This window comes from Ursus americanus, chromosome 21 (assembly GCF_024610735.1).
Source record: "Ursus americanus isolate L20-20 chromosome 21, mUrsAme1.1.p, whole genome shotgun sequence".
Classification (NCBI taxonomy): Eukaryota; Metazoa; Chordata; class Mammalia; order Carnivora; family Ursidae; genus Ursus; species Ursus americanus.
Genome location: NC_142147.1, coordinates 43,947,557 through 43,968,287, shown reverse-complemented (window position 1 = coordinate 43,968,287; position 20,731 = coordinate 43,947,557). Strand labels below are relative to the sequence as shown.

At 60.2% G+C, this 20,731-nt stretch overlaps 1 protein-coding gene across 4 annotated transcripts in view; it reads right to left on the bottom strand.

Moving 5' to 3' along the window:
* ACTN4 (actinin alpha 4) overlaps positions 1–20,731 on the bottom strand; it is a 70,798-nt gene that overhangs the window by 1,441 nt on the left and 48,626 nt on the right. Inside the window, exons 7-21 of one of the 4 annotated variants that reach the window (XM_087870752.1) lie at positions 19,337–19,418; positions 17,396–17,481; positions 14,169–14,261; positions 11,481–11,711; positions 10,717–10,864; positions 7,151–7,301; positions 4,796–4,904; positions 4,489–4,629; positions 4,233–4,415; positions 4,008–4,142; positions 2,922–3,101; positions 1,977–2,123; positions 1,104–1,184; positions 734–799; positions 9–167 (exon numbers count right to left, since the gene is read on the bottom strand). In XM_087870752.1, the coding sequence (XP_087726878.1) occupies positions 9–167; positions 734–799; positions 1,104–1,184; positions 1,977–2,123; positions 2,922–3,101; positions 4,008–4,142; positions 4,233–4,415; positions 4,489–4,629; positions 4,796–4,904; positions 7,151–7,301; positions 10,717–10,864; positions 11,481–11,711; positions 14,169–14,261; positions 17,396–17,481; positions 19,337–19,418 (1,992 nt within the window). Of the gene's footprint in view, positions 1–8; positions 168–733; positions 800–1,103; positions 1,185–1,976; positions 2,124–2,921; positions 3,102–4,007; positions 4,143–4,232; positions 4,416–4,488; positions 4,630–4,795; positions 4,905–7,150; positions 7,302–10,716; positions 10,865–11,480; positions 11,712–14,168; positions 14,262–17,395; positions 17,482–18,477; positions 18,564–19,336; positions 19,419–20,731 lie in introns of all 4 variants that reach the window. The other 3 variants (XM_087870751.1, XM_045785833.2, XM_045785825.2) reach the window with 3 other exon arrangements.

The window sequence follows — 20,731 nt, the reverse complement described above, 5'->3', positions numbered from 1 at the left end:
CTGCTTACCTTGTCCCCTGCCAGGACCTTGAAGGAGGCGATGACCTGGTCGGCCGTATCTGTGTCGGTGGTCTCCCTTGACATGAAGTCAATGAAGGCTTGGAAGGTCACGAGGCCACTGTGGTTGGGGTCAACCACGCTCATGATGCGGTTGAACTCGGCATCACCCTGCAAGGGGGAGTGGGGTGGGGGACAGGCTGCATTTGAGCTGGGGCAGGAAGGCCGGGCCTGGCCCGGTGGATGCTCTCCCCATGGAACGGAGCCAGAAGAGCAGGGCCTGGCCCTGGGGCTCACGCCTCCAGGGGCTTTGGCTTCCCCATGCCGAGGGCCCCACTTGCTCAGACCGGGGATGTGCCCCCTCTGCTCCTCCCCACCCACGTTTTTGGGAAGTGGGGAGTTGGGGAATGGATCAAACAGGTCTACTGCTCCTTAGCCCTAGGCTCATGACTTAGCTCTGGAGGGTGGGGAAGAAAGAAAGAGAGAAAGAGAAAGAAAAAGGGGAGGGAGCCAGAGGCCTGACCTCCTCTCTCAGGAGACTTCCAGGAAAGGAGGTGGGTGACTTGGGGTCATCGGAGAGACCCCCACCCAGCAGAAGCAGCACAGGTGGAGGAGGAGGTGGCTCTGCTGGGGGAGTGTCCCCGAGGAGGCGGTGAGGAGGAGGGGGAGGCTGCGCAAGGAGGGGGGGGGAGGAGGAGGAGAGGCACAGCAGCGAGGGGGAGGCAGAGGCTGCATACCAGGCTGTATCCTGTGGAGATAAGCAGAGCCCTGAAGTCATCGGAGTCCATGCTGCCTGTCTGCTTCTGCTCGAGGACGCAGGGACAGCAGAGGAGGCCAGGCCCAGAGTAGGCAAGAGGGGCCGCCCCATGTGCACAGCAGGGAAACAGGACAGTGGCGGGAGCCGGGGAGACAGAGGCGGCCCCGAGAGACCAGGTAAGGGGGAAGGTGTCCAGAGAGACACAGGGCAGGGAGGAGGCAAGAGAGCCAGTGAAATGGCACACACATGGCAAGGGGTGGAATGCGAGAGGGAGGGGAGACAGAGAGAAGGAGAGAGAGAAAGAAGAGCAGTTAATGCCACAGTCCGCTGGGGCCCAGGGGGGCGCGTACCTGCCGGTCATTCTCCACGTCGTAGCCCAGGCTGATGAGACAGGCCTTGAACTCCTCCGGCCCCAGCGCCCCGCCGTGGTCCTGCCGGGCGTCCGAAGGCAGGTGTGCGCGAGGGGCGGTGTGGAGACCAGGCCAGCGCGGAGAGGGGTGAGGGGCCAGGGTCACATGCAGAGGGCAGGGGGAGGGGAACACATCAGGGGGAAACATAGAGTTAGAGGTGACATGGACAAGGTGATGGCTAGGGACAGCGGAGCAGGGCGAGGGGCGTGGTGGCCTGGAGGGTGGTCTGAGGCTTGCCCAATGCCTCGGCCAGAGCAGGGGTGGGAGCTCTCCTCCCCTCCAGGATTTGGGGTGGGAGATTACACTCCGCCCTATCTGGGACAGCAGGGTCCCGGCCTGCCAGTGCGGAGCTGAGCGTGCACACTCCCGCCCACCGAGGGCAGGCAGATGGCGTGCCGGGTGGGGACTGCAGCAAACTCAGGCGCTCAGGCCTTCCTAATGGGCCTGCCAGACCAGATCCAGCCTTCTGAATCTTTCCAATGCTCAGTGTACGTGCAGACCAGATGCATGGTCAGGTCACAAATCTCGGGGGTGCTGGGGCTTAGACTGTCCCAGGGTCTCCTTGGCAGGTGGGTGAGGACGTGTGGCCCCAGAGGCAGGACTTGGACCCCCCCCCCTTTCTCCTCCTGAGAAGTGCCCAGGTCAAGGTGGTGTATCCCTGCACCTGCTTCCGGGACTGCACCCTGCTGACCCGGGGGGCACTGTGAGGTGAACGGACAGATGCAAAGACGGAGGGGGCAGGATGGGACAGGGGGCAGCATGGGACGAGGACAGTGGGGAGGGGAGACGCCGGGGACAGAGGGAGCCATTCACCTTGTCGAAGTGGTTGAAGGACGCCCGGAACTCCTGCATCTGCTCCTGGCTGATGCCCTTGGCATCACGGGTGAGGATCTGGTTCTCGACCTCGTTGATGGTGCGGGCGATGGTGGTGAGCAGCTGCTCCCAGCCCACGCGGATGTGCTGGGGATCGAGCAAGGGCATGAATGTGTGCTGGGCGGGCGCGGGGACCGCTGCCACCAGGGGCCTGGAGCTTGGCTCTCCTCGAGCTCTCCTCACACGGGGTGCTCATCTGGCCTGGAGGTGGGCTGACCTGTCTCCCGAACACCAACCCAGCCCTACGCTCTCCCACGCGCCTCATGCCTCATCTGCACGCAGGGAGAGTGGAACGGCCCCTCCCCACTGCCTCTGCCCAGCAGCAGGGTGACGTCACATACGACTGCCACCGGAAGCAGCTGACGGCCGGGCCCATATGTGAGCCGCACCCACATGGGAACTGCAGAAATATGGCGGGCGATGTTTAACCAGCTCTTGGGGGGTGGGGGAACCCGGGTTTCTCTGTGGTATCAGCGCACTTGCACGGCATGCAGTGTCACCGTGGACGAGGTCACGCTGCCCAAAGGGTGACAACCAGCCCTGACATGTCAACCTGGCCACGGCGCATGGGTGCCTACGCTGATCTGTGCCCTCCAGCAAGGACGACGCCACTGAGGCCATGGTGGGCAGGGGCCACTCTCCCTCCCAGCTCTCCCAGGAGTGTGTCCCGATGCTGCTCTGTCACGGTGATGGAAGAAATGGTGGGAAGACGTGTAAACACTTGATCTAGTCTTTTTGGTCAGAGGGACAAAGAGAAGACAGAAAGTGGCAGACGCCTTTCCTACTGGTCAAAACCCATTTGGCCTGGAGAGGCCGGGCCTGTGCTGCCACAAGGACCCCTGGTGCGGGTGGAAGGGGAGGCCGGGGGTGCCGGGCGGGCCTCACCTCCATGGTGTAGTTGGTGTGCTTGTTGTCGAAGATGAGGGCCTCCTGGATGAGCTGGTGCTGCTGCTCGAGCAGGTCGAGGTTCGGCTTGTAGTCCACGATGCTGCGCTCGTACCGCTTCAAGTGGTTCAGCTGGTCCTCCAGGGTCCCGTTCATCTCGATGGAGATGCGCCCGATCTCCTGCACGGAAGGCGCGAGCTGCTGGCTGGGGGAGGCCTCTTGCTGGCGTCCCCCTTCCCGGAAGCCTGCTGCTCACTGGCCCCTCCAGGCCCCCCTCCGCTGTACAAGCCACCAGGGGGGAGTGTCTGGGCTGAGGCTGGCCAGGCCTAACCTCAGTGCACACCCCGGACTCCCTGTGAGGCCCAGGACAGCGACAGGCCTGGAGGTCCAAACACAGCAACTCCTCACAGGGAGACGTAGGGTCAGGATTTGGACCCAGGCCCAGCCGGCTTCAGAATCCGTGTTCCTGAGCACGAGTACCTGAAGCGTGGCTTCCCACAGTGGCCCTGCGGCTCGGCCTGGAGCCCCACCCCCCGCCCTGGCTCGGTGCCTGGCACGTAGCAAGCACTGTAAGGTGCGCCCAGGCTGTGACCAGCATCCTCGCAAACCTTCCGGGGCTGGGTCCCAAGGGTCACTGGTGAGCCCGCTGGAAGGGTCTGCACCTGGACTACCCTGGTCTCAGCGACACCGGCACTTGCCACGGGGCTGCCACAGAGCAGTGCCCAAAGCATTTGCCGAGGCCATGAAAGGACGGTTTCCATCCCCATTTAGAGATGAGAAAACCCAGGAGCAGAAGTTAAATTGTACCTGAACTCCTGGTCAGCGGGCAGAGCAGAGCCGAGACTCCAACCCTCCCCTACCTGACTCCTCCTGGAAGGTGCTGCCACTTCCACCAACACAATCCCAGACCCTCCCAACCCCCGGAGGCTGTCATCGCTCCTGGAGCGGGGCCCCAGGCAGATCCACCAGGGAGGACCGGGGACCCGTCGCAAGGACCAGGCGGCCTCCCGCGCACTGCAGTTCCCTCTCCACTCTGCCTGGAGAGGCTCTGCTGGGCTCAGCCAGGCTGGGGCGAAGGGCCCTCACCTCCATCTTCGTCTGGATCCAGGGCCCCACAATGTTGGCCTGGCTGGCAAACTGGCGGCGGAGGTGCTCGTTGGACTGCTGCTTGCTCTGCTCCTCCAGGAGGGCGTGGTCCCGCTTGGGCACCAGCTGCTGCACCTGGGGGGGCGGGGGTGAACAAGGGCAGTCAGGGTGGCGGCCCCTCACCCCGCCAGCCCCGCCCCGGGCCCCAGCGCCAGGCCCACCCACCTTCTCCCACTTGGAGTTGATGATCTGTGGGGTGACGGTGGTGTAGGGGTTGCTGCCCGACAGCTTGATGTGGTTGCTCTCAGCGATCCTCTGCGCCTCCTTGTGGATGGCCAGGATGGCCTCCCGCTCCCTGTCGGCGTCCGGCAGCGTCGACTTGAACTGGTCGTGAGCTGAAATCAGGCCCTGGAAGGAGGAGATGGCGTGAAGGGCCGCCCGGCCCACAGACGTCCCGTGGGCGGCGCAGGTGGGAGCCCACCTCGATCTCCTCGATGGTGTGGACGATGAACATGTCCTGCAGGTCCTCCATGGCGCTCTCCATCCAGTTGTTGAAGGGCGCCGCCCGCTTGGCGTACTCCAGGTGCAGCTGGTCAATGGTCTCCAGCTGCTTCTCCGTTTTCTGGGGCGGGTGGGCAGGGATGGGACAGAGGGGGGAGGTCAGTCGGCGAGCAGGTGGTTGGCGGTCCAGGGCACCAGGGGGTCAGAACGTCCCCTCCGGGTGTCACCCGCCCCCCCACCAGCCCCCAGGGGCACAGGGCTCCGCGGGTGACGTCACCTGCCCTCACCTCCAGAGCTTCCCTGCGACTCTGGGTCAGAGAGCCGAGGGCATCCCACTGGTCGCAGATCTTCTGGCAGCGGGTGTTGACGTTGTGGGAGTCGTAGTAGTCCAGCTCGCTGTGGGTGGGGCACGCGGCCATGAGACCCGGCAGCGGGCAGGCAAGGCCGCACTGGGTCCCCCCAGCCCCCTGGTGCCAGGTCACCAGTCCTCGATCACCCCCCAAGCCCACACCCTCCCCAAGGCAGGAGGAATGCAGACGGGAGAGGTCATAGAGGGGTGGGGACAGGGGTCCCCACAGCTGACTGGCTATGAGACTTGATGTCATGACACAAGAACGCAGGGGCCCCTGCAGTGCGGCTGCCAACCATGCCTGTGTCTGGACTGCTCTGTCACCCGAAAGTCCAGCAGAGCACACTGCTTAAAGAATGGGCTCCCGGGCCAAGTTTCCTCGGTCTGAATCCTGGCTCTTTGATTCTGTACTCGTGTGACCCCAGGCACGTGAATTCCCTATTCTGGAGACCTCAGTTTCCCCATCTGTGAAATGGGTGTGGTTATTGTGGAGATCCAGTTACTGAATGCGTGTGAAGTGCTACGAGCAGTCCTTGGTCCCCAGTGGGTAAAGGTACCGACAGTGATTAAAGGGGTTCATTTTAATGAACACAAAGAAAAAATGAGCAGCAAACCTGCGAATGTCATTCTAACCAATTAATAATACGCGGTAAGAGAGAAGTGGGCTGACGCAACAGTTCCTGGCCCCTCACGCCTCCTGCCCCTACTTTCCTCCTGTCCCAGGATTCCTTCCTCCTGGGCTCCAGACAGGGATGGGGAGCAGGGAACAACTCTGGGAGGAACAGGACATGGGGGATGGGGCCGGGGGCCACGGCTGGGCTCCACAGAGGGGCCAGGCAGCCTGAGCGCCATTCCTGTCTCCACTACCCCCAGCAGTGGGACCGTGGGCAAGGCTCTCGGCCTCTCTGTGCCTCAGTTCCCCTTCCATAACACGGGGCTGCTGGGCGATCAAAGGAGCCGGTACATGTGGAGAACGGAGTGCTCTGAGTTTGTGCTGCTGCTTTTCACCAACACTCAGCTGGGCCGTCTACTCAGGCTCATCCTGGTCAGCACTTGGCCCTCTGACTCATCTTTGGGGGAACAGACAGCACCCCCAAACCACCCTTCCTTCCTCCTGCAGGGCCACTGTCCAGAAAAGCTGCCTCAGCGGCCGCCTGCTCCTTCACTCTGGAGAGCGGGTGCCACACATCTGTTCCTGGTGCCTGGGAGGCAGGCTGGCCCAGGACTCACTCCAAGCCTGTTCCCCATCAGCGTCTAGGGGCTTGCCTGTCAGCGGCGGAACATGCCCATATCCCACCTCCCACAACCGCTGTGGACACCTGTACGTGTGACCTCACTTGCCTCCACCTGGGTGTGCCAGGCCCTCACGCTCAAGCCTACAAGAAGCTGCAAGACCCCAAGGGACCCTGTCTTCCCCTGGCCGTGAGGGTCCCCTGGGTGAGCAGTTGAGCACTTCTGCCTCTGGCTGAGCAAATAGAGAACCCCCAAAACAACTGGGCAGTGCAGAAGGAATGAGTCAGGGAGGAAACTGGCCCTGCTGGTGTGGGGCTCCACCAGGCACTGCAGCTGGGCCCCAGCCTTGTAGAAACAAGCAGAACTTTGGGGATGATTGGCAGGGTGGGGGGCGTCTGTGGAAAGGACAGCTCTAGCCAAGTATCCTATTTTTGAGCAGACGGCTATTTTGGGAGCTATGCCGCCCTCCAGGCCCTGTGGATTTTCCATGAAGTAATGGCCTACGCCTCCCACTGCCGGGTCCCTCCCTGCTGCTGGCCGCTGTGCGGGTGGAATAAGGCCCCATTCACTGGCTCTGGAGTTCGGTGTACTAACTGTGTGCTCGAGTTTGTCTGACGGGGGCGGGAAAGGGAGGGCGAAGAAGCCGGCTGCCTGCAAGCTCGCACAATAAGTGTATTCTGAGCAAGTGAGGGAAGGGGCCGCGCAGAACAATGGGCCCTCTGTGCAGCCCAATCCCCTCAGGGAGGAGCGGGTAGGAGCAGCGGGGGGCTACGCTGCCCCCCACATCAGGGGGCCAGGGGGTCTCTCCTTGGTGTGGCAGGCAAAAGGTAGAGCCCTGGGGACCCCTATAGCCTATGGCACCAGAAAAGGGGTCAGAGACCTCCTTTCTGCCTGAGAAGAGAGATCCCACTCCATTTCTCATCTGAGGTTAAGACCAAGTGGGCAAAGGCATCATCCTGTAAGGCCCCTCCCTGGCATCTGAAAGGAGATGGGGGTTGGGGGTGGGGAGGGCTGGGACGCCCCCCACCCCGGGGCAGGGACGCCATGACCCCTCACGTACTTGAGCTCCTGAGCAATGGCCGCAATCTGCTCCACTCGGTCCTGGTGTGCGGCCAGATCGCTCTCAAAGGCCTCGTGCTTGCGAATGAGGGCTTTGATATCCGACAGGGTGGCTGTCTCGTAGTCCCGGTGCTTCAGCATGGCTTCCTTCCCTGGGGGCGGGCAGAGGGCGGGAGGTGTTTAGACAACAGTGCAGTGGGAGTCCAGGGGGCTGTCCAACCCCAGAAAATGGGATCCAGACCCCACATACTGCCTGAGGATGGTGTCATGGAAACGAGAAACTTTAGAACCCTTCTCTTTGCCTTTTCAAGGGATCCCTAAGCCCAACTATGGCCTGGATGGAGCTGGGAGACACTGTGGGGCTGGGGGGTCTGAGACAGATATCCCAATTCAACCTGTGTATTCTAAACTTAGGGCCCTTTATCAGTAAGGTAAGGACTGGACAGTGCCACCGTGGCTGGAAAGGCAGACACCCATCCTGGAGGGCCAGCGTCTGGACCAGCAGCTGGGGTTCAGCCCATGCCTCGGCAGGGTGGGAGCAGGGGGAGTGTTCCAGTCAGAGCTTTCCACGGGCCCAAGCCCTTGTGCCTGCGCCCTGGCACTTGGGGGCCAGGCTCCCTCGGGGTGGGGTCCTGTCACACACCTTCGTGTCCTTCGCCGTCCTACGCGACTTCTGTGCGCACTGAGGTAGGGCCCATTGTCAGGCCTTCGAAGGAAGACAGGCGCACTATGATTAGTCCCGGAGCCTGGCTAATTATACAGCCAGGCCAGAAGCTCCAGGAAGCCCTATACGCAAGCGGAGGTGCTGCAGAGAACAGGGTGGGGAAAGGCCAGTCTGCTCGGGTGGCTGGGACCCCTGGCTACTAAAGGTGCTCTGCTTCAGGGAAGCCACCTGGGGAGCTACCCCTGGAGTGGCAGCTCAGAGACCCACTCCTCAGCCTGGCACCAGAGCACGTGAGCAACAGCTGCCTGCCTGGGGCAGCAACCGAGAGGCGCTCGGCCTTCCCCCACCTGCTCCCTCATCTGTAAAACGCGGCCCACTCCAGCGCCTGGTCTCAAGTCTCAGACAGGCGGGCACGGAGCTAGTACCATCCGCATGTCAGCTGCCCCGAGGGCAGGGCCTGGCATGGGCGGGCAGGAGGCGGCAGCCTGGGAGAGAGGCTCCACAGGCCTGGCCGCCCCAGCCCTGGGGCAGGAGACTTAACCACAAAGGCAAGCTTGCAATTCCCTCCACCAAATTACTTTCTCCCAAGGGTGGGAACCCGAAATAGCAGGTTACCACTTCTCTGCCTCAGCAGAGTTTCAGCAAGGGAGCTGGCAAGGGGGGCACTGGGGAGACTCAGGAGGAGCGGCCTGTGGCCACGGATGCCTTGGATTCAGGCCAAGAGGCAGCCACAGTAGGGATGCGGAGGCTCGTTTTCATCCCCCCCCCCACACACAAAATCCAAAACCGTCTGCACAGCATCCACATGGACCCTCGACCCTGCAGGCTGTGGGGGATGGTGAGGGAGGCTCGGAATGATGGTGGCTCAACCCTCTCTGGGCCCACCCCTCCAGAGAAAGGAGGCTGCTAGCCTGGGATCCCAGGAGTGTAGAGGGGACCAAGAGGTCAGTCTGTCCTCCTGTGTTGCATAATTGGCTGGTTCAGAGGACAGAAGCTTCAGGTCTTGGGAACGAGAGTGGGCAAGCCTGCCTGGGGGCTCCAGGCTGACGTGAGGGGCAGGGCCAGATGCCAAAATGCCTGCAGGGAGGCAGGGGTGGGGCAGGGGCGTGTGGAGGCCGCTGAACCAGTTGGGCCCTGGCTATGCACTGAGCCAACTTCTCCTCAAGGCCTGTGGGGGAAGGCCAGCCCCAGTCATTCCCAGGGGAAGAACTCTGGGAGGCCATCACACCCACACTGGGCCTCAGGACACCATCCCCCCGAGCCCCCTGCAGCTCCACGTGAGGGACCGAAGAGCTGACAACAGGGGCCAAGAGGCCAACAAGGAAAGCGCCCAGGGATGATGCCCAGAGCCCACAGAAGGACGGACACCGATAAGGACAGGAGGAGACAGCTGAGCCCAGGCGTGGAGCACGGATGCTGTAAAATCCACTTAGATGCCCAAGAGCCCTTGGACAAGAGAAATGCTCTGACAAGAGGCTCCCCGAGCTGGGGCCTTGACACCCCCCCCCAAAAGTACTGGGCTCAGGGAAGAGCTGGATGAATGAATAAATGACCAAATAAACTCAATGGCACCCCCCGCCCCGCCTCCAGCACGGACACGCTGCTGCAAGGCTGAGGCGGTGCCTGCACCCCCAGCCCCAGCAGACTCCCGAGCCGACTCTTCATCACCTTGCCCACATGCTTTCCCCAGTAGAGGAGGGACAAGGGTGTCGCTCTGGGCCTGGCAGCTGCTGCCGGAAAACAGCGGCCTGCACAAACGTGATGACGGCATTAGCGGCACCGCAGCCAGGGATACGGGGGACCTGGGCCCGGGTCTGCAGGTCACGCAGGGTGGCGTGTTCGTGGGCCGGCAGGGCTGGGGTGGGCTCCGTACAGGTATCTCTCGGGAGATTTCAGCATCTGGCCTGTGCCGGGGCTGCCCGCCCAACAGCTAGAGGAGCCCCCAGAGGCTCAATGAGGACCTGGTGGGGGACTGTGGGGTGCAAGGATGAAACCACACTGAGCCACACGAGGAAGACTGAACTCAGCCGGGCACAGGCGAGAAGGAGGCGGCCACAAGTGGGCGGGCGGGAGTCCTGGCTCGTGGCTTTCCCAGGCACCGGCCGATTTCTGAAGGCTTTCAGGCCCCCGGGATTTGGAATGTCAACTGCGGTGTGGGTCCTGACCGAGGGCCAGGGACGTGATGGAATTCCACATCTAGAGCCAAGGGAATAAGCAGCTGCAGAGCTGCTGAGAAACAGGAGGCACCACTGGCTGCCCCTGTGGGAGAAGCCATCCTTCCGGGGGCCTGGACCCCTGAAGGGGAGAAAGAGCTCCCAGGGCGGGCGCCAGCGGCCAGTGAGCACCATCTGCAGGCCAGGCAGCTGACCCCAGAGGCGGTGGCTCCCCAGGCACGCCTGTAAGAACCGCACTTGGGCACACAGGCCCATCCAGCACAGGCTCCTCTGTGTGAAGCCCACGGTCACAAAGGGAGCAGGAGTGCGAGGGCAGGTGGAATATCTGAACACAAGCCTCCAGGGGTGGGGGAGCCCATCCCCTCTGCCGCCCTGGCCAGCAGGGGCACCATCCTCAGGGAAGACACGGCACAGTGGAGAGGGACAAGGGTTCCCTTCTGGCTGGAACCGGTCTGAGGTTAGGCTGTGTTCCTGGAGGACAGCAGGGGGCCAGGCAGGGGCCTCCCTGTAAGTAGCCTCGGAGGCTAGAGCAGACGGGGCAGCTCAGCTCCGAAGCGTTCCTTCTGCCTGGGGCTGGGTGAACCCAGAGTCGCATTTCTGACAGGCGCATTCCCAAGCAGCAGGAAAGGGGGTCTGACAAACAGACCCAATGACACAGGAGGGGCTGTGCAGGTGCGCATGCGTGCGGGTGTATGACGGGAGCAAATGGAGGGAGCTGGGGGACCGTACCGTCGGTCCAGGCCTCGTGGATGGAGGCCTTCTGCCGGAACTTCTCTGCCAGGTGGTCAAGCCGCTCCAGCCTGCGGATCTCATTCAGCAGCCACTCCTCGTAGCCCTTCTCGGCCTGCTCCAGGTGCTGCCAGCCGTTGTTGATGTCCTGTGGGGACACAAGACGACTGGGCTTGCAAAGGGGAGCTGGGCCACCCGGCCAGGCGATGCCTCCCTGAGGGACGCTGATGGGAAGGCAGGCAGCGGAGACGGGCTGGGTTCACGTCTAGCCCCTGCTCCGCTATATCCGCTTGTCTGGACGAGGCCCAACACACGGAGGATGAAATCCCTTTTTTGCATTAAATGACTGACGATGAAGGAATGCCATGGGTGGCGCTATGGGAGCCAGGTGACCCGGCAGTGAAAACCATCCCTCTCCTGAAAAAGGGCCTCGAGCACTCGGCAGTCCTGGAATCACGGCCAACTGGGGGGTCCGAATTCAAACGACATCACACAAAGTAAGGTGTGGTTTGGGGACGGGTATAAAATTCTAGGGAGTGATGGCAGGAGGAAGAATGTGGTAAAGAGTCACGCATCCCCCCCACGCCCGCTGCACCCCACAGGCAGGGCCTTCTAGTTAAGAAAGCCTCATCCGGCTGAACGGTAAGGCTGGGGGTGCCACGGAGCCGCCCCTCTGCCCCCTCCCACCCCCGCAGCCATTGGGTGGCTCAGCAGGCCACAGGCTGGCTGGGGAGTCAGCACACGACCCGGGCCGCGGCGCTCACCGAGACCATCCTGCCCTCGGAGGGCATGAAGGCGGGCCGGTTGCTGAGGCGCAGCTTGGTCTGCAGCGTGTTGAAGTTGATCTCCAGCTGGCACTTCTCCTGCACCTTGGGCGGCTTGTGCACGCGCCGGTAGTCCCGGAAGTCCTCCAGCTTCTGCTGCATCTCCTGGATGGTCTTCTGCGGCACCCGGTCCTCCAGCCAGGGGATGGTACGCCGGATCCACTCCAGGAGCTGCGGGCCCACCAGAGGCCTCAGGGCGCTGGGGAAGCCTGGCCCCGCTCACGGGCACCAGCGGTGGGTTTTCAAGTCCCCCCCCTCCCCGGGAGGGACCACTGCTGCTCTCTGGCCTGACTTCTCCATGACACCCGCTGGGATCCTATGGCTGGAACTATGGGGATATGCATCCCCCTCAGAACCACTGTGCTGCTCTCTAGTTATTTCCTGTTCACCCCTTTGTTCCTGGGCTTCCTTCTCCGCAGATCGAAGCAAAGCGGCCTCGACTCAAGCGCCCCTCCCATTACATCCCACCACACGACCCCACTCGTTGCCATGTTCGCTGAGCTCAGCCTAAGACATATCTCACTGCTTCCTTGCTCATGGGCTGGAAGCACCGGCAGGGCAGAGCCCACAGCACGCCGGGCTCACTCTAAGGCAGCCAGTGCACCAGGCACAGGGCCTGGGACATAAACAATTTGACAGTAAAATTGGGCGGGGGAAGTGACACTATTTTTATGATCCTTTCGTATCTCTGATAGAGTGAGGACAGGTACAAACAAGCAAACAAACTGGACATTCTAGAACAATCCTTGGAGAGGAAAATCAGTTATTGTCCAGCATAGATATGCTTGAAGAAGTGGTTCCCAAATGCCAAACTCTGGCAAAACAAGAAAACCAAGGAAAAAGGCATCTATGCATCTTTACGTTATGATGCATGGTGCCAGCTGCCCTTTCTTGGGGAGCAATGGGATTCCAAGATAGAACCATTTAACCTTCTCTTGGTGTTAGGATGGTGGTAACAGACAGTAGCTTCTTCTTTTAATCTTTAAAAATTTTTAAGTAATCTCTTGGGGCGCCTGGGTGGCTCAATTGGTTAACCATCTGCCTTCTGCTCAGGTCATAACCCCAGGGTGCTGGGATCGAGCCCCCCCCCCACCGTCTGGCTCCCAGCAGGGAGCCTGCTTCTCCTTCTCCCTCTGTGCCACTTCCCCTGCTCATGCTGTCTGTCTGCCAAATAAATAAAATCTTTTTTTTTTCAAAAAATAAAATCTTTTTTTTTTTTTTAAAGATTTTATTTATTTATTCGACAGAGATAGAGACAGCCAGCGAGAGAGGGAACACAAGCAGGGGGAGTGGGAGAGGAAGAAGCAGGCTCATAGCGGAAGAGCCTGACGTGGGGCTCGATCCCGCAACGCCAGGATCACGCCCTGAGCCGAAGGCAGACGCTTAACCGCTGTGCCACCCAGGCGCCCCTCAAAAAATAAAATCTTAATAAAATAAAATCTTTAAGTAATCTCTACACCCAACGTGGGACTCGAACTCACAACCCCGAGATCAAGAGTTGCATGCCTCACTGACTGAGCCAGCCCGGCGCCTCGCTAATAAGCTTTTTCTTTAAAAAATATCCTTGGGGCGCCTGGGTGGCGCAGCGGTTAAGCGCCTGCCTTTGGCTCAGGGCGTGATCCCGGCGTTCTGGGATCGAGCCCCACATCAGGCTCTTCAGCTATGAGCCTGCTTCTTCCTCTCCCGCTCCCCCTGCTTGTGTTCCCTCTCTCGCTGGCTGTCTCTATCTCTGTCAAATAAATAAATAAAATCTTTAAAAAAAATAAAAAATATCCTTAACTTGGCAAAACAAAAAGCTAGTCACTATAGGCTGGCTGTCAAACACTTTTCCAAATATTCCTGGTTCATGAAACTTCAAAGTCTGGGAACCACTAGTCTCGAAGAGCAGTCAAATCACTGCTCTCCAGAAGCTTCAATATTTTTGTTTTTTGGTTTTAAATGGAAGTTTTTAAAATAAAGGATGGAATCCAGAAGAGATGTACTATACACCCATGTTCCCAGCGGACCTTCCAGGTTCAGGCTCTGGATTGGGGCTGCCTGGGCTTGAACCCCAGCTCTCATCTACTAGCTGCGCACCTGGTGCCTGACCCTCTGGGCCTCCATTTCCCCACTTGGGAAACGGGTGCTACGAGTTCCCTCCGCCCAGGGCTGCTCTGGAGACAGCGGATCCTGTTCAGAAGTACAGGCGCAGAGCCCGCTGCGACGAACCGCAGTCCTGTCACTGTACCAGCCCCGGGGTCTCCCTCCATCCTACGTAGGCAGTCAGCCTGTGGTGAGAGCACGGCAAGTTTCTTAAAACTGCCCCGATGATTCTGAAGTGGTGGGGTGTTCAGGACACTCTGTCCTTGAGTACCTCTGTAGGACCCTGCACTCCAGACGGCAGGAGCCAGGGAGCACGGTGATGATGCTGGTATGATCCTGAGCTGTGTGAAACTAGCCTGGAAGGTCACATGCTGGCTCGGCCACACTCCAGTCTGCAACCTTACGCCCTTACCTAGGAAGGGTCCTGCCGTGCCTGCTCTTGTCCCTCTGCAAGTGTCACATGATCTCTGGCCAAGAGTAACCAGAGGCAACCCAATCCTCCCACTCCGGTGGGGCCACCAGGGGTGGGGTGAGTGGCAGACTTACATCACTGGCCAGCCTCTCATAATCTTCCATGAGGTGCTCATTCTCTTGGTTGACGGCCAGCACCTTGCAGATCCGGTTGGCCGCAGTCTCAGCCTGGGGCAGGGGAAGCGCAACGGTCAGGGGTGCCTGGGGGTTGGTGACCCTCCCTCCTGACAGGTTGTCCCCTGAAAGCTGGCCCATCCACAGCCCACACAGCACTCCCCAAGGAAGGAAGGAGAGAAGCGCAGCTCCAGCAAGATGGCACCCTGAGCAGTTGTGTCCCAGTGGGTTGTGCCGGCGTCCCCACAGCTTACCGCTAAGCCCCCCCGCCCCCAGCCCCAGATAGCTGGGCCCCTTGGCTCCCTTGGCCTGGACCCTGGAGGTGCTGATGGGGGCCAGGGAGCCCTCCCACTGTGGGGGAAATGGGTTAATAGGTCCACAGAGAGGAAGGCCAAGTAGTGAGGCTGGGTGGGGCCCTCCACTAGGCCAAGCCCTGAAGGAGTCTCCCCCTGGGTGGCAAGGTCTGCTGCAGAGAGGCCAAGCGCCAGAGGGCTGTAGCTCAAGGTGGAGGTGCTGGTGCCCCCCAGAGAAGTCTGCGCACAGGCAAAGCACATGTGTCCCCTTCCTAATCCTCCCTTCGGAGGTGGGTGTGGATGGCTCATTGGGCAGAAGTCACAATCCACGGGGCAGAAGGGAGCGGTGGAGATTGTGACCAGTCTCTGCTCAGAACTACGGGACAACGTGCTGCCTCGTCCTGCTGGGGGGAAATGCAAGAGTGGAGAAGAAGGAGAGCGAGGGGGTGCCACATGGGGAGAGGAGAGACTAGGTACCTTTCAGGAAGCACAGAAAGGGTCCAAGAGGAGAAGTTGAAACGGCAACAGAACAGCAACAGAAAGAGTGAGGAGGGTCTATGGAGTGGTGGGGAAGGAAAACAGAGAGGCTTGGGGATGGCCACAGACCCGCTAGCCAAGGCACCAATGCCCAGCCTCTCCCATGCACACGCTGCTTCTGGGACAGGCGGGGAGGTGAGTGGGGGGCCAGCTCCAACTGGTGTGCCTACACGTGTGCACACACACGCACACACCGTGCATCACGCGGCAGGACACATGCCAACGGCCCCAGGCACTGCTCCTCAGACAGTGCCGGAAGCAGAACTAAGCAGAACTAAGGTCCCAGCTTGGTGGGGGGGCAGGGGGGGTGTAGGTCAGTCCCTGTCCCCCCACTTGGAGAGACAAGGGGCACCCTGTGCTCAGATCCACCCGTGAAGGCGGGAGCTGCTAGTCAGAGGTGCTCTGTTTCACCGCTGAATTCCCGGCACCCCGCTCCGGGCTTGCTAGGTTTCAGGTACTCAGAGTTGATGAATGAATGAGCAAACAAAGGAATAAGGAGCGAGTGCTTAGTGACCAGAAATAAACTATCAGGAGAGAATGGGCATACTTCCTGCGAGGTCTGGAGTTTGCCCTGCGCTTATAAAACAAAACAAATGCCAGAGAGCACTCTTCTAAGAGACCGGATTGAGTCTCTGAGAACAAAAAGCGGCACTAATAAAAGCATCGCAGGGCTGTCGAGAAGTAAACACAGGCTAGGGGAAGCTGGCCCCACGGCTGGGGAGGCCTGAGTGCGGCATGTCCCTGGTGAACAGGCAGCTCCCAGCAGCCTGGCCTTTCCTTCCTTGCTCACAAAAGGGGCCCAGCTGCCTCAGAAATCCCCAAATGCTCTGGCCTGAGCTCTCCTGCCACCATCCGCTGCCACAAAGCCCTCAGGCCTCCCAGCCCCCACCACAGTGGAGTCCAGCGCTAAGCCCAGGAGGGCAGTTTGGGCAGGAGAGGGTGACGTGGTGGGCAACGAGGCTGGCTTGGGCCTGCGGAGCGGTGAGTCCAGTGGCAAACGTGCTGTTAGTCGCATTGGGTCTGAGCCCCCACCCCGCTCTTCCTGCCTGCGCCCCCCAGCAGAACACTGCAAACACAAACTCCAGCCACACGCTGGGTGGGTGGGGAGAGGCCACGGGGCTAGAAGGACCACGGTGGACAGGGGCACACCCTGCAGGCTGCTCCGACCGCCCAATCACTGACTGAGCACTTACGGGGCTGGGCACCATTCTAAACGACACTCTTCACCTATGTGAGTTCATTTCATCCTCAGGACAATCCTGAGACAGGGATGGTACGACCCCTGTTTTACAGATGGGGAAACTGAAGGGAAGGGACTCATCTGAGGTCATACTTCTAAGAGGTGACAGAGAAGAGACCAGGGCAGACTGCCCACAGAAGGCCCCTGCTGGACCCGTGGCCCCGAGGAAGGTGGTCCACAGGAGAGAGCGGGTGCAGTCCCGGTCCTATGACTCTGGGAATAGCTCCCTACCTCTCTGAACTCTGATTTCCTCCTTTGCTACGTGAAGGCAACGGCATCCACCCCTTGGGGCGTGTCTGGGACTCTCCTAGAGCCTGTATGTGCGCAGTTGTTGGAGGACTGCCTAGCGTGTAGTGAGCGCTCAGTTAACGAGAGCTAGTTTCTCCTTCCCCGCCCTGCCCACTTCTACCTGGTGACGCGAAATCAAGTCACCGGGAGTACACTGCTGCCCAAGACCAGAGACCGGGAGGCAGGTGCAGGCGACAAAGGTGCCCAGGCCTCCGGGCAGGGGTTCTCTCCCCAGGGTCAGCGGGTGCCCTCTCGTGGAAGCGGACAGCTGCCACTGGGCACAGACACTCCTGAGTGCTGCCCGTGTCGGCGGCCCTGCTGGGGATGGGGGCCCAGCAGGCTGGGTCGGCAGGTGCAGGCCCAGAGAGGAGTTAACCTGCTCAGGCCAAGTCCTCCCCCCAGGCATCCTGGAGGGGAAGGAGCCGTGAAGAAGGCTGGAAAGGCCAATGTTCCCCAGTGAGAGCGCACAACCAGGACAGCAGGCAAGTGGCCAGGCGCGGGTCACAGAAAGAAGGGCAGGGCGACTGAGCGGCCAGGAGCACAGGTGCCGACCGCAGCTCTGCGGGGAGCTCGCCGCCCTGTCTGAGACATCAGGATGCCACCACCGTCCTCATAGGGTGGGCTGTGTTCACAGAGAATATCCGTGGCATGTCGGCACCGGAGGCCCACAGTCACGAGAACCCTGCCTGACCAGGTCTGTCCTCACGCCGGGGCGGCCTGCAGGGTGGCCTGGCCAGGGCTCCAACCACAAATGGGTGGCAGGGACATGAGGGGACAGCGAGGGCAAGGCTCTGGCTACAGCAGTGAGGGGCGCTCCCGCCCCAGCTCACCTTTTGAGCCCCCGAGAAAGCGTGGTAGAAGCAGGACACGTAAGTCATGATGGCCTTCTCATCTGGCCTCAGAGTGCCTACAATATCTGCGCAGAGAGAGAGAGAAAGAGAGAGAGAGGCAGGAGAGAGTGACAGCTGCAGGGAGGGTGGCCGGGACCGGGCCCGAGGCTCATGCGGGAGGAATAGCGCTTGCTCTGGACTGGAAGCCAAACCCCGGCTCCAGCGGCCTGGGCGCATTTTGCGGAGCTTTTGTAGAGGGAAAGGGGGAAGTCCAAATAGGTGGATCCCTTTTCTAACCAGAGCTGGGTCTGCGACACTACCTACCGGCTTTGGAGAGGAAGCCTTGTGTAGGGCCAGAGGGGTCAAAGGCTAACCGATCTTTCTGAAAACATCAGTGAGATCATGTCTTATGCAACCAGCTACCACCCCTAGAATAGACCGCCAAATGGTCTCTGGGGGCCGTTAGAATAAAACTCCTGATCCCAGACTACTGTGATTCTACACATCTTGGCCCTATTACCATCTCCCACCTCATTTCTCTCCTCTCGGCTATTCCTTGAACAAGCCAAGCTCATTTCTGCCTCAGGACCCTTGCACCTTGCTCTATCCTCTGCCTGGGAAGCTGCTGACTTTCATCCGGCAGCTCCTGCTCATCACGGCGGGTGCCTGCGCAGGTCAGCTTGCAGAAGGGCCCCGCCGCGGGCCCCCAGCTGAAGCAGCCCCTCGGCATCTCTCTCCCACCAGCCTGGCCCATGTTCTCTACTGCGCTCGTCACCACGTGGAACGATTTGATCTGTGGCCACGCCGGTCACTGGCATGTCAGCTCCATGAGATAAGGGATCCTGCCTTAGTCCCTACTGTATCCCCCGTGCCTGCAACAGAGTCTGGCCCAGATCGGGCGCTCAACAGACACTGTGAGCAAAGACTACATGGGCAGTGCCGCCCGGAGTCGGGGGGGCGGCTTCCAGTCGGAGAGAGGCCACTGCCGTCTGCAAGAGAAATGAGGTGAGCGTGGGAGGCGAGAGGCAGCAGCGGCATTGGGCAGTGGCGGCGAGGTGGGCCTGCCTGGCCCTGCCCGGTACCTTCTGCGCTCCCGAAAAGGCATGGTAGAAGCTGGACACATAGGTCATTATGGCCTTCTCGTCGGGCCGGGCCGTGTTCACGATGTCTGTAAGTGAACGACAAGGGTTAAACCGCCCAAGTAGGGGCGGGGGGGGGAGGGGTGGTCGCTCACTGGGATCCAAAGTCTCCCAAGGCCACAGGCATCCCAGGAGAAGGACCCTCAGAATGGATTCAGTGACCCCTGGTGACTCCAGTGGGCTTGTCCACACCCTCAGCCCCTCCATCCCCTGTGGTCTCTAGAAAGGCCAAGGCTGTGGGAACTGGATCAGAATGAGGCCACTTCCTCTCTCTGAGAATGGCCTCAAGGGGCTGCTGGACAGTCAGCCCCAGGGGCCAGAAGAGGCCAGAGCCATGGGTCCTGGCTGGGGGCGGTGCACGGGTGGGAAATGGAGCAAAGCCGGAAAAGGAAAAAACAAACACTCCACTTTGATGGGCTCTGGCCTCCAAGCCTGGGGCAAGCAGGGCAGGCAGCCGCCTTGGTTGTTTGAGGAGCCAAGCCTCCCTGGCCACCTGGCCTGCCCATCCCGAGAGAGGGGCAGGACTCAGGCAGGGCTCTGGCAGGACACTCGAGCCCTGTTCCAAGATGTGACCCTCGGAACCCATCCTCTTCAAGCTCCTCCTTTCCCGGCTTCCCCATCCCTCCCTGAGACTGTCCGGTCTGCTCAGGCTGCTCCTGCTGTGACTCCCGGGCAGGACGCTGTCCCCGGTTTGGCCAGCACCATTCAGCCCTTCTCACTGGCACAGCCAGCTCCCTCAAGTTACCGCAAGACATGCCCACAACAGATCAGGCTGGTGACGGAACAAAAGGGATGTACTTACCCTCAGCATCCAACATCTTGGGGATGTCTAGGTATTTCTCGGCCACTTCGAAAGCATTGTTCAGGTTGGTAACGGGGTCATCCTTGGGGAGAGAGGAAGAACTCTGTCAGGGGCAGGGTACAGAAGCACATGGGAACAAGGCTGGCCGGGAGGGGAGCCATTCTGGGAGGGAGCAGGACCGGAAAGGGTTCTATAGGCAGTTCTCAGCCCCCCGTGCTGCGGTGGGGACTGGAAGGGGGACACCCAGATAGAGTCAGTCCCCACCCAAAGGAAGGCCTCTGGAAATCTTTGTGGGGCAAACTGCCGACCTTTTCTCCAGAGAAAATGCACGTGAGCTCTTTTATTATCCTGTCTAGCCCTCCAGACCCCAGATTAAGACCTCTGCTCTGATACCTGGGAAGTGGGGTCCAGACCAGGCACTGGGGGGTGACGGGGAGGGGGTAAACTGAGAGCCTCCGTGGTCCAGCCTTCCTGAAGCAACCCTTTGCACTGTCTCCCCAACGTCCACAGAATTAAAGACCCTCCCTCATGTGCCTTAGTCCGTGTCCAGCTAGAGCCCAATCCGACTGCTCAGCGGGGCCTGAACAGGCCAAGTGCAGGCTTGTGTCCCCTCCCTGGGAATGCCCCCCCAGTTGCTCTATGCTGCCCCTCCTCCAGGGGCCCTTCCCCAACCATGCCAGCTCAGGTTATCCTTCCTCCGCAGCCCTCATCTGGCTCCCTACCCCTTCCCACCCCCATTCAGTCTGAGTGCATGTGCACGGCCTTGTGGGGCAGGTTTGTTCTAGACACATTATCCTGCCTTCTCCACTAGCTGGGAGCTACCAGAGGACAGGGCCTTGGTCTTACAGGATCGTAAGCTTTGTACAGGCAAATCAGAAAGGACCCTACACAGGAAACACCTGCTGGCGGTGACGGTCTGGAATTCCTTACCCCTTTTCTCCGTTAGGCAGAAAGCAAATGCTTCCAGAATCTAAAAGGTTAAGGGAGGGGAGCTAGAAGGCATGGCTGGCCAGGCCCTAAAATAACTGTGGGCAGGGGCGCCTGGGTGGCACAGCGGTTAAGCGTCTGCCTTCGGCTCAGGGCGTGATCCTGGCGTTCTGGGATCGAGCCCCACATCAGGCTCCTCCGCTAGGAGCCTGCTTCTTCCTCTCCCATTCCCCCTGCTTGTGTTCCCTCTCTCGCTGGCTCTCTCTATCTCTGTCAAATAAATAAATAAAATCTTAAAAAAAAAAAAAAAAAATAAAATAAAATAAAATAAAATAAAATAAAATAAAATAAAATAAAATAAAATAAAATAACTGTGGGCAGTTGTAATGCCCATAAAGGGAGAAGGGTATACTCCCCAAGGGGAAAAGGGAGGTAAGAATCAGCCACAGAGGCTGGGGTCTGGTGACA